Raw genomic sequence first — 13,589 nt, 5'->3', positions numbered from 1 at the left:
GTCTGTGAAAACGTGGATGCTTCAAAAACATCATCCTCCCAACAGCACAGAAGATCTATAATCAGCATAGTTTTAACATTCAGCGTCTGACCAAATGTCTGAGTGTTAAGTAATGGCTAGAAAAGTGTTTTTGCAGAACGTTATGATGTCACAATGTGAAATTTTGTCACGGCGAATGTATGAATTCTTGACTTATAGCCAAAAACATGTTTTGTGAGATTGGAGTGACCTTTGACAACAAATTCCAATCAGCTCAAGTCCAAGTGGACATTTGTGCCAAATTTGAAGAAATTCTCTCAAGGTGTTCTTGAATTATTGCGTTTACCAGAATGAGATGGATGCAAGGGTACAGTAAACTTGACCTTTGACCACCAAAATCTAATCAGTTCATAGTCAACTCAAAGTGAGACGTTTGTGCCAAATTTGAAGAAATTCCTTCAAGGCAGTTTTGAGACAATGCATTCATGAGAATGGGACGGACGGTCAACGCGAAAACATAATGCCTGTGGCCACAGCTATTGCTGGCACAGAGACATAAAAATACCAGCACTAACAATACCATTACATAAAGACGCCAATTTCATTTGTTTACAATAATCACACCAAGATACTACATCAGTCAATGATTTGACAATGACACATTGATGTTTAAAAATGCTATATGTAGCATCTTTAAGTCTGGTTAACACACTGCCTGGTAAGCCCTCTTTGATCTTCCGGACAAATAACACAGATAAGAATATCCTCATTGTGAATCTGATGAATCCCAGAAGCTAAGCACTGCCTCATGAATCCACAGTATCATGTGCTCTTCATCTATTCCTATTCACACTTCAAAGTGATTGGCACTCTGCATTGCCTTTTCAAATGTGAGAACCAATCAGGGCTCTTGCACTTTGTCTGAGGGAATCCTGCACCATGAATGGAGACTTCCAAGATTACAGCTCACCGTGCCACGCAGTTGCCGTCAGCCAAACTTACAAACACCCACTCCTTCCATATTTCCTCACCCTCCCTACTCTTCAGTCATCCATTCTTCTTCCCTTCCCTCTGTTCTCTACTTCTTTTACCCATTCCTCCAAAACTTTTCTGCAGATACTTACCTCATCCTCCTACTCCCTTTACTTCCTCCACATCATCTCCGTCCACCAATGATAGCCTGTTTACTGTCTGTGTTTCTTTTTCTGGTGACCAGCTACAGTCAGTATGCTTACATGATGTTAGAAAAAGTCGAATTACTGTGTTAGACTGACTAAAACTGTAATTTATGCACATTGCTACGATGGCGGAGTCAGTCATACTTTTGTCAATAAATCGATTTTGTCCTGTTGCTTGTATACTGGGACAAGGACAGTAGTCCAATTAAATGGCCTAATGAAGCTATAGTTTGACTTAACTGTGCATGTAAACATACTGACTGATATTTGAAAGGTGCAGCAAATTTGTGAGGATTTCCTCCAGTCTCTTAGCAATATGTGCCATTTGACCCGCTCTTGATAGCCCCCAAAACCAAATATGCCAAAGGTGAAAGGTCAGTGTGTGCTTGATTTTCTCAACTCAGCAAAGAAACTCAAAACCAAATCATTCAATCATCAATTCATTTCAAAAATTCAATTCATCCATTCAATCCACACCCCACCCATATACATAAACTATATCCAAACATTCTTCCAGCAATCATCCATCCATCCATAATTCTCCATACCTTGTCAGCCATGATCATGGACGACCCTCCATGGATGCCCAGGATGGGTATGAGCGTCTGCGATGAAATAAAATCCAAAATCTGGGCGATGGCCTCCTGGTCTGTGCCATCCCCGAACACCACACCGTGGATCTTTGTCCCGGACATCAGGTCGCACATGTGGGTGATGATGCTTTTCGGGTCGGTCTCGTTGACCAGCAGTGTGACCACGTTGACGTCAATGGGGTCCTCCTTGCTCCACAGTGCCCGGATGTCCCGGTCTGAGATATAGCGCGTGCGCCCCAGGATCACTGCAATGTTCAGGACTGGCACTTTTTCTGAGGCACTGCCACCTCGCTGCTTTTGAGCCACCACGGGGTCCGCAATCAGGGTCACAGCCACCAAGAGAGCCAAGGATAGCAGCACACTATTACTGCCACTGCTACTGCTGCAAGTGCTGCTCCTTCTACCCCTCCTCTTACTCCTCTTGCTGCTGAGGGACATACTGCCAAACCACTTCATCCCCTGCATGGGAAAAAGGATGAGGAGAAACAGAACAGATGAAGACAGATCAAAAACAGAGAGTGAGGTGGCAGGGAGAAGTGTGGAAATGTGATGGCAGAGAGAAAAAGACAGGGGAGATAAATTGTTAATGCACAGCTCTTTAAGCCCACACATTCAGGTTGCATCTTTCTTTTTTATTCCACTTCTTCTCAGTAACGTTATTAAACACATAAACCTTGTGGGGAGGGAGATGGCCTTGAGAGGAAGTTGCGGAGGGGTGAGAGAAAGAGAAGATGACTAACAAGTATATACTTTATGGTCACGACGCTAGGATCAGATGATTCAAGAGCAAGCTGTGCTGTTCGGAAGAGGCAGGCAGACAGTTATACAGTTTACAAGGGTAATATCCTAAACTCAACCTTCACCAGAGATTGACACATAACTTATAAAGGGGACGCTATGAGTGACAGCAATAGACAAACTGTACTGAACATTCTTCTACATTTAACTTCCTGCCAGTTTTCCATCCCATCATTGGGAATAATATTATGTGCATGCTTACTTGTGTAAGAGGGTGACTGAAGGGTCATTTGTCTGTATCACAGTAGTATGGGGGAACGGGTTCTGGCAATACATTAAAACTAAAAGTACACTTACTCTTTTTTTCACCCATGCTAGCAGCTAAGGGCATAATTCTGGGGGGGACACATATGAAACTGGGGTTTTGGGGTCCTCCACCAGAAAAACTTGAGCATCAAACACTTAATTTCCTACATTATGGGAAATTTTAAGCACCAATTTTCTGTTACACCTGCTCCATGATGCTGATGCTAGTTGGACAATCTCTTCACCTGTTAGCCTATTTATTAGATTCTTATATACACGATTAAACATACTGTGTACGGAGTACAAGAGGTAAGTCAATGTCAAATTATATAAAGGCTAAGAAAGAAAGAACAGATGAATAAAAACTAGTGTCTGCTATAAATAGCTTAGGATGCCACTGCAGGCCTTGGGCTGGGGGGGGGGGGGGGTGCAGAGGGTTGGAGGAGGGTTTCCTCAGTTGAAAAAAATGTTTCTGTGTTTGTTTGTGTGCATTTATTACTCTGCACCAACCAGAGCAGAGGAGCACAGTGACATCATCATCTCACACAAATCATAACCCAAACCAACCCTCTCACTACAGAGACAGCACTCGCTGGACCTCCTTTGAATGTCCAATGCTCAGAGAGCGTAAAACATTGAGCAAATGTGTGTGTGTGTGTTAGTTTTTCATCATGTGTGAGACATATGAGCAGGTGTGCTGAACAGTAGAGCGTGAGCAAAATCACAAAGGCATGAAACATATGGTCACATAATGTATCCATGTGCACTGCTGACGATTTATGAATTCACTGACAGGGCCGCGTGTTCTTGCGTCAGTGCAGAGCCTGTTGGCGCATGATTGATTCACAGGAGCTGTCGTACATCAAAACCAGCACAGATTTAAGCACTCAGATCATAAGACACTATCCTCATTTACAAACTGCTCCTTCCCATTAACATAAGCTGCAGAACAACACTGTGAAAAACACTGATATATCCACATGTTGCACATTTTGCTACTCTTCTGTTTACTGCACTGCGCACCAACTGGGTCTGACGGGAGCTTATTAGCAAACAGCACTGTCAATACACGATGCGAGTCCTTCCACGATGTAAGGCGTGCATGTGCACAAACCACATGGTACTGACATAATACAAGGCGGGAATGTGCAAAAACGTCCGTCATCTGGCTACGTCATCACCATAGGAATTTCGACATGTCTTAAAAATTGTGCCCAACCTCCAGTCTACCTCCAGGTTGCTCTGATGAGTAAGTAGGTCAATTTTGAGCAACAAACCCCCTTTGGCATTTTTAACTATATTATTGCTATTAGCTCTGTTAGCACCATCAGCAGTTTCAGCACAGCTAGTAGTGCTAGCAAAGTTAACAATGCAAACACAGATTTGCAGGTCAAAACGCAGCTCTCCTGGGCTACCTTTGAGGAGACCAGGGGTACGCACAATATTTCCCAGCAATAACCTCCGAATGGGCAGCGCTGCTAGCTAGCTCCCACCCAATCCGGCCGGTGCTAGGTGCAGAGCGGTCAAGGCTAACATAAGCTAACTAGAGGAGAAAGGCGGTGGGACAACTTGGGCACTATGCAAGTTTTTGCAGCTAGGCAGCAGTCTGTCAGCAAATGTAAAGTCAAATTAAAATAATATATTTACACAAAATTATGTGTAATTAAACAAAATATTAAACTGTCACCACTTCCAAATGGACAGGGCTTTGAATTGCAGGGCTAAAACTCACTGAGTCAATGGAGCGCTACACTAACAGGAAGGCGTCTTGTGATTAACATTGTTTGTGTTCTTGTTTCTTAGAAACTAATCAGTTAGCAGTTAATGGATGTCGGGCTATAGAAAGCAAAATCAAGTGAAACTGACATCACTACCCAAGACACTCAATGGTGTATGAAGTCTGTAATTTCTAGTTTGGGGCTTGTTGCAGGTAGTGCCATCACCACTTTGTATTCACTTGTTATCTTTTTTTTAAGGTTGCTTATAAAATGAAGAACCAGCTACTTAGCTGAGCAATTCAGTTCAAATCATTTTCTGTGCCACCCACATCTGCCAGCTGCTGTTTAACTGGCCTTGTCACTTTCTCAATTGTCAAACTTTTTCATATGCATCCTTCAAATCAAAATACTCTTTGGGTAAGTAATGCAATAAAAAACATATTTTTTTAATTTGCAAAGTTTCTTATTACTGTTCAACCTTATTTGCCCCCAGAAAGAGTGAATGGTGACTAGGTTGTCTATTTGTAAGTATGATGATGGTTTTAGATTATTTTCTGTGGGCTAGGATTTGTCATACCTTGTGATTCTGTAATGAAATTGAGACCAGCAGAAGGCTCTGTTGTGAGCTGAATAATGCATGTGGGCTCACTGTGTCATCCTGTGTTTTTAAAACAAGCGGAGGACTGCTTGTCTCCCTGCCCAACTGAGCATAAACACTGTTAGAGCAGACCTGAGGATGAATCATCCAAATCTTGGTCCATTCACTGCGGGGAAAGGAGCACCGATGCCTAATAGATTCAGAGTGTCAAAAAGTTGTCATCTTCAGTCACCCAGAAGCTGTAGGATTACATGAAGGCTTGCTCTGACAGTTTGTGAAATCTCTTAATTCTATCGGACTGATATTTATTTCTCAGTGGAACGATGGAATATTTTCTTTAAGTCCTGCTTCATGCATTTACACACGTTAACACTGAGAAACAGAGTATAACCACAGTCTGTTCATCAATAAACAGCTTCTCCAAACACTTCCTGTTACATGTACTTCACGAAAGAGCAACATCCATGTTGCTGGCTACTTTCAAGGTCTTGCTCAAGAGCACTTGGGCGCACTCGACCTGTCAAAAGGCTTAACACTCAAGCCCTCTGGTTGAAGGAGGGTCTTCATAATTACTAGACCGTCCTGCTTCTGCAGCTGCTGCTATTATAATTTTAAATATTACATTTCACTATTAATATCACAGTATCAGTTGGACCATCAAACTATTCAAATGCTTTTCATCATCAGGAGTTTCTTGGAGTTACAGGAGAGTTATGAAGCCCACACCATCTGGAAGATCTGAGCAGAGAAGCTGAATAAGACCTGCTCCACTGCTGCAATACTGTTACATAAATGCATACTGTACACTTGCTGTAAAGGGATTTGGGGAAAATCTATATGCTTCCTCTGTCTTCATGAATACAATGTATGAACTGAGGATGATAGAAAGCTACGATGCCATTTCAGGACACACACTAACCTCCTCAAAAGTTATATAGAGAAAACACAGAGGGTGTAAATCACAACTTTCTCCATGATAAAATATTATTTTGATATTTTGGGGAAAAAAATGCAATATTTGCTGAGATCACAAAGTCTGCCACAATAAAGTTTTAATTTGATTCAATTTAAGGGCCTGCAATCAATATGTGATGTGATCAGTAAGTATCCTTACTGTATTGATAACTGAATCAATATATCAGCCCAGATAGATGTATTATTACACCCCTAGTCATCACACACACAAACACACATCTTTCACTGTAGGTAGCAGTAGTGGTGTATGGCAAAACCAGAATTACACAAAAAAAGGTCAAACTGGTACCGATTTGGCATATTGTGGTATTTATAGTAACAGGCGAGTCCATTGTTGACAAGATTATCTTTCAGTTCCAACGGGTGGTGTGAAAATCTGACTGAACAAAAGAAGGTTTTTTTCCTATTGTTCCTCAACTCTGCAGCATCACGGGGGGATATAAGGGTGAGAAAGATAGCGGGAAAAGAGACAGAGGAGGAGAAAAACAGGCAGAGGAAGTAAAGGCAATGCAGAAAAAACATATGGTGAGAAAGAGGCGTACAAAAGGAAAGAGGAAGACAGAGAGAGAGAGAGAGAGAGAGAGAAAGAGAGCATCCCCAGCCAAATCGGATTGGGGCAGTTTGTCGTCACACAAAGGCTACCGTTTCTTGGCACCACAACAGTAAATGATGTTTGGCAGGCACATCCATACTACTGGCTACCGTGCACACACACACACACACACACACACACACACGGACTCATATTTCCTACCTCACACAAGTGCATGTACATTTAACAAGTCCAAAAAAAGGATCACTTTCTCAGTGATCACTGAATAAGAAAGTGTATTATGGTACAGTTGTTGTTGTTTTCTCTCTTTCCTATATGTGCTAGTTTTTGTAAAATCAGAAACACACACACACACGCTTGCACTGAAATCTCTTACCACAATTCCCACGTAGCTTTACTGCCACAAAGCCCACTTCTCTGGTCCACACACAACTAGGTTTCGCACGTATCAATAATTCAGCCGCATTATCTTTACATGATGATTAATATGATTGCATTTACCACTGTGGTCACATCCGTTCTTCCTTCTATCTGCCTAAATGGCATTAAAATTACATTAACATACCGTACACACTCTATGGATATGATTTATTTATGGAGTCAGGGCTGGAACGGTTGAAACCGAGGATGATAAGTGTATGTTTTACGATGCCACGGCCCAGAGGACACATGTGTGTATTCATATTTCTGGGTTGTAGAAGACTACACTTAATATTGTATGTTTTCTCCATCTCACATTGGCTCTTCCATTTCCCTACATTCATTTGTCACCTGTTTATCTACTCACTTATCTGCCCATCCTTCCCTTCATCTTTCATACTGCTTTCATCCCTCTATATTCCTCCACCAATAAATCTATTTCTCTCCCGCTGCACTGACTTGTGAAAGAAATTGTAACTGGATTTTCAAAACTTAAATTTGTTTCATAACTTATGAAGGCAGACCTGCAAAGGCTGTATGCAAACCACAAATAATTTGCAGAGCCTAAAACAGACAACTGATAATTGTCATAATTTATTTTGCATGCTCTGATATAAGGCACATTGGTTTTTAAGCTCTTTGCTGTCCAATTTGTGTGTAATGAGGAAAAGGGACGAAGGGAATCTGGCAGAAAAAATAAACAGATACACGACATGACCAAAAGTATGTAGGCTTGGCTCCTTTGTTACAGTAAAGGTAAATCTTAATGTTCCTGTGTACAATTACATTTGACAACAGCATGCAATACTCCACCACAGCAAGAAAATCTTTTTTGTCTGGGTGCCTTTGGGGGACGGGCTGTGTCACCCACCATCAATGCCTGACCTCACTAGCGCTCTTGAGGGCAAATAGGGGCAAATCCATGCAGCCAGGTTCCAACATTTTGTGGATCTTCAAGAACAGTGGAGGCTGTCAGAGCAGCATATTAATGCTCAGCACATGGGTCACATTCTCAGCTGCTCTTCAGTCCTTAATCTGACTCCTCATCTAGGCCTATTCAGAAGGGGAACTATTTAGTCCACCACTTCCAAAGTTATGTGGTGTCTTTACTTAGTTTCTGTTATGTTTGTTTTATGTGATTATTGCCAGTATACAATTTGAGGGGGGGCGGGGGGCAAAGGAGGACACCATCTCCATGTTAGCCAAATGAGCTTTTTTCTTTTAAATGTGTTCTCTTGTATCATTCTGTGCCCCCTCTCTATACTCTGAGGTTTTTATGGGCCTGTGAACACAGAATGAATTAAGTTTCTTTGTCAATGTACCTGCCTCTCTGCTGCTCCATCTGTGCCAAGAGTACGCTCTGCGCTCTGAGAGTGTGAATATTCCAATAAGGCTCCTAATGAACAGCTCAGCTCCAAAAAGGGAAAATCTATTTGTGGTGGAAGATTTTTATTCGTGGTAGGCTACCTCAAATAAATGAATATGTGGGAAACCCTGCTGGTTTATGCAACTACGAAACTGGTGAGCCTTGCAACTCAAGTAAGTAAGATACACACACACAGGTGAGACAAGACCAGAGTCATAAGTGATTCCAAGAAAAGTAATTTCACCTGGTGTGGAGAGAGAAATATCAATGGAAAAAAACAGAGATTTTGATCCAGAATGTACAGACTCTTACATGTTCATTCTTCCCACAGGCAATTCAAAACTAGTACTTCTCATCAAATGTTACAAGACCATGGCAATGATTGAAAGTGGTTATGTAAAGCGGCACTACAGAGATACACAGAGCATCTTTTGACCAAATCACCCACTCATATTAAAACTGGGGGCACAGAACATAAAAGTTTTATACTGCAACTTCTGACCTTGGTAAACTTAAACCAGCTGTGTCCTGGGATCAGGAAACCACAAATTTCAAGGTCTTTGGTTCATCAGTATCCTCTTGCCTCTACTCTTCTGTCTCACTGCTGCACTGCATGGCTGCAAAGTTATGCAAAGACTAATTCTAAAATAACTCAATTCTAAAATAACTCCGCTCTGTTTCTTCATTTATTCATCTGTCCCAAGACATTTCCCCTCGCCGCCATCATTCTCCCTCTCTTGCTTCTGTTTCTCTCAGCTTATTCCATTCCCGTGGTTCCGTATCCTTCCATCCTTGTTCCGCCAGCGACTCGTGCAAAATCTGCAGCCAGGCTGTTACAACCAAATCCAACCATAGATCCCACATCGCACCAATCCTTGCATCACTTCACAAGATCACCGTAAAGAACAGAATAGACTTCAACATACTGTTTAACAAATACAAAGCTCAACATGGTATTGCCGCTTCATACATCACAGAACTCTCACATCCTTAGACCACCTCTAGGCCGCTCAGATCATCTGACCGAGGTCTCTTATTCATACCCACTCCCTTTGCAAATCCAAGGGGGATTACACTTTCGCTGTTCGGCCTTAGCCCCGCGAGTCCCATCTCTACTGACTTGCCTTCCCTGTATAAGGGCAGTCATTTAGATGTGTCTTCTGTGTTTGCAGTATATACACGTCCTTTCTGTAGCTGTATATTTGTGCATCCGCATCCCATGAAGCACTTCTTGCAGTACTTTTAAAAGGTATTATATAAATAAAATCTTATTTACTTACTTCGTATTTCAGGAGTTTTATTCTAAAATGAGATTCATGCAATTGAAGAAAACAGACACTGAGGAAAAGAAACTATGAATGCAAATGTGCAAGTTAGGATCTGTCTACTGTCTACAGGCCTTTGCATACAAAGCGACAACAAAGTTCACAAGGACTATAAATGGGCTTTGTTTTAAGAATAGAGGGCAGTTAAGAGGTTTTTTTTTAATAATATACCCTTTTCTTTCTTTTCTCTCTTTTTATATTACTCAGTTGGACACTTTTGCATTCCCTTCTAAACACCTGTGTCACATTTCCAGGGAAATCCTCTGCTGCTGAGGTGGTGGTGCATTTTGGAATCTCCAGCATTAGTAAGTTATTTTGGTTGGTTCAAAATAAACTTTATATTTAGCACAAGCAGTGATAGACACATTGACTGAATGGATGAGAAACCAAAACTAAGGGATACTGACAGAAAGTCCCAGGAATGACGTCACAGTGATACCCACAATCTCTGAGTGACAGTTGGTCGACTGGTTCTGAAGCAAAGATGGAGCTCCAGTTATTTTTGCAGAAATTTAGGGGGCACTCCACTGATTTTGCAAAGCATGGTGCAAAATTGATTGTTAATGTCTTTGGAGCTTCCCAAAGTCTGTTCAAATAACCGATCAGGATTATTTTGCTAAAGATTTTACCAAAAAGCTTTGCCACATACAAGGATTTTGGCATTGCAAGAGACAGGCATTAAGCAAGCAGAGAGGTTCTTATGAAAGAAGCTATCGATATGCATTATGGAAAGTAGCAGATCCAGTGTTTTTTGGAGCTTGAAAAATATCAGGAACTAAAAGTCAGGATATCTCAACCTCTGCTTCAGTTTTGACCATTTTTTTCTAATCAGGAGCTCTACAAACTTCACTGGAGTAACTTAAACTATCCCCCATCTTTTCTGACATTCCTTCCCTTTATCAGCTCATTCCTCCATCCATATTTTTCTCTCCCTGCCATTCCCTCATTCAGTCCCTCTCCCTCTCTCCCAGGCCCCTGCCATCTGCTCTGTGTGCCCTGACGTGTGCATGAGCACCCATGAGAAGCCCAGTGGAAGTAATCGTCTGCTACCACTCAGGCTTCAACATGTTGTCTGCCCACTGCACATACCTCTCCAGCTCCCTGCTAACCCACTGTGTGTGAGAGTGTGTGTGTGCGAGAGAGACAGAGAGAAAGAGAAGGAGAGAGAGAGAGAGAGAGGCTGACTAAGAAGTATGGCCACTGGTATTCTCTTACATAATAGGAGTTATCGTTGTTGCTCTCTCGCTTTTTCTCTCTTTGCACCTGATGCCCAATATACACCTATGACTTCCTGTTCTATTGGAATATTACAGTCTGCTTCAGTATGCCTCCTCGCTCATTTATCTTCAGTTCCTTTAGTGCTAATTGCATCAGGCAGTTTGTGCTTCATTAGCATGCACGAAGCCCATATTAGTCTCTTTTTCTGAATTCCAACTGCTGTTTTTGCCTGCCATGTAAAAGCATTTATGTCACTAAAGTATATAAAAACTAAAATAGTGGCTAATATAATGATAACTATAAAACAAAGTAATGATGTATTGTCATTCAGGGTGGTTTGATGTAGCCTGGCAGGTTATTTGTTGTCTGTCTTTGTCAATTCTTGACAGCAGGCAACAAAGTGAGCTTCTGTGGTCTCACAGCGTTTCTGTCTTTGCCCAACAGGAAAGGAATCTTTTCTCTGAAGCCACCTCTGAAGGCCGGAGTCAGAGGTGATTTCAGATTTTATTCAGCCATGAACAACGCTGATGAATTTGAAACACACAGCGGCGGCACTGCAATCTCTTTCCACAGCCTACTTGATGGGGATTTGATTTTATTCTCAGAAGAAGAGTCCCCTGACTGACTTACTTCAGAGCTGCCTTAATGTGTATCTTCATTTATATGTAAATAAAGGTGTGTTAAAAATCAGTCCCATCTCCCTGTCTCTCTCACAACACACTCTGGCACTCTTCGCATTGATTCTTTCTTCTCTCTTGCTTGTGTTTTTGTTTTATAATGGATAAAGATGAATGCTTCTTAAATGCACACATACACACACACACACACACACACACTCTTGCTGAATATTAAAAGCAGGCAAACCATGAGGCAGAATGTTTCGAGTCTACAGCAGGGCCCTCAATCTACATGTGGGGAGGTACTGGGTTAATACATTGTTTCCTTTTGCTGTCATAAAAATATGGATTGCCCTTCCATGGGCTGCAGCTGGCGCCTTTACATAGAGAGAGAGAGGAGAGAGAGAGCTTCTCTGTGATAGGAGAACTGCGCTTCAACAACGTGACTGAGTCCCGAGAACAGGAGAGAGGGAGAGGGGGAGTGAGAGATGTAAATTCATTTGGATCTCCCCATTATGTTCAATGGGACCAACACAATACAAGTGCGACCCCTACTGGTGCATCGTCGGCCTGCCTCCTCCACTCTTGGCTAAGATGCTCCTTACATAGTAAAAGATTTTTTTTTTACATTTTTTTAGGGCAAAGCCCGTGTTCACTTTCTGTCACGCTTCGGGAGGGCACGTGCGCATTTTTTTGTCCCAAAATGGCACAATAACTTGGAAAAATACGCGGTGCGTTCTTGGAGATCATTAATGTAACGTTGGCTGTTCGTCCTGGTTTGGGATGGAGAGGAGCTGGAAGTTGTGCCAGCCAGCGGCGCGGCCAAAACCCCGCAATGTGTTATCCAAGCTCTGGATAAAAATCACCAGAACAACGAACAGTCATTCTATATTTTGTATGACGTTCGGTCTGCGTAAAACTCATCTTATTCTGTTTCTTTAAAAACGGGTTCACATCGTTTGTTGGGTATGATAGATGGAGGATGTTTGGCGCACGTGCCCAACTACCACAGGAGGCACGTTTTATTGAATTTCACCCACACAAACAGTTTATGTGCGTGCATTAATTCACGTCAGACGGATAAACGTGTTTCCCTAATTTTGTCCGGCTGAGAGATGCTGTATACAGATGCGCGTTGAAGCACCCTGCGCTGCGCTCACTGCGCCAGCGTTATGAATTATGAGAAAATTATAACACTTGACGTAAGAGCTGAGAGAAGATCATTTGATTTTGCTGTTTGAATCCCATACTGCGTGCCTCGCATCGTTTTAAACCCCCAGTTGCTCGTGTTTTAGTGACAGCTGTGCTCTCCGTGCTGTGGGTGCCGCACTTTGGATAAGGGGGACGCCTGTGGGTAAAAACCGCACGGCGCCCGCCGGGGAAGAGACAGAGACGGTGCATGATCATCACAAGCCAAATTCAAGGGGGATAAATAACAAAGTACTTACAGCATCTCCCTTCCACAGAGCTCCAAAACAGTGGTGTGAGATGACATTGCAACAGTCCCCTCTCTCCTCTGAGAAACCATGCAGCCTCTGATGGGGATCACACTCACAAACACTGCAGGAGAAGAAGCAAAAAAAATAAAAATAAATTTAAAAAAATCACGGAATCTCTTGGCAATGAATTATTTCCACCGTGTCCCAAAAAACTGAATGAAATCCCCGTTTTATCACTTCGCGAGCGCGCAGCTGCGAATAAAAATCACTGTTGTTGTAATCCAATCTTCATTGTGTGTGCGCCTACTGCTGATTCTCCACTGCAATATCTGCTGGCCCCGCGCATTGTGGGGGGCTCAACCTGCCTCTGTGTGATTAGAGCTCCCGGTATCCCGTTATTCCTGTCCCGGGCACGGAGAGCAGGAGGCAGGTGAGCAGCCGCCGGACGCACACATAGACGCACACGCACATTGACTACTACAGTAGAGGCTCCGGCGTCCTGCAAACCGTGGGACCCGATCCCAACGTCGCCCTCTCCCCTTCTCTCTCTCTCTCTCTCTCTCTCT

General features: G+C 42.6%; 1 protein-coding gene across 1 annotated transcript in view; it reads right to left on the bottom strand.

Annotated features, from left to right (window-relative positions):
- grin2aa (glutamate receptor, ionotropic, N-methyl D-aspartate 2A, a) overlaps positions 1-13,063 on the bottom strand; it is a 181,973-nt gene extending 168,910 nt beyond the window's left edge. Inside the window, exons 1-2 of the mRNA XM_042504779.1 lie at positions 13,033-13,063; positions 1,706-2,209 (exon numbers count right to left, since the gene is read on the bottom strand). Of these exons, the coding sequence (XP_042360713.1) occupies positions 1,706-2,206 (501 nt within the window). The 5' untranslated portion in view covers positions 2,207-2,209; positions 13,033-13,063. The remainder of the gene's footprint in view (positions 1-1,705; positions 2,210-13,032) is intronic.
- Between the last annotated feature and the right edge of the window lie 526 nt (positions 13,064-13,589).

Source organism: Plectropomus leopardus, chromosome 17 (assembly GCF_008729295.1).
Source record: "Plectropomus leopardus isolate mb chromosome 17, YSFRI_Pleo_2.0, whole genome shotgun sequence".
NCBI lineage: Eukaryota > Metazoa > Chordata > Actinopteri > Perciformes > Serranidae > Plectropomus > Plectropomus leopardus.
This window is presented reverse-complemented; position numbering and strand designations above follow the sequence as displayed.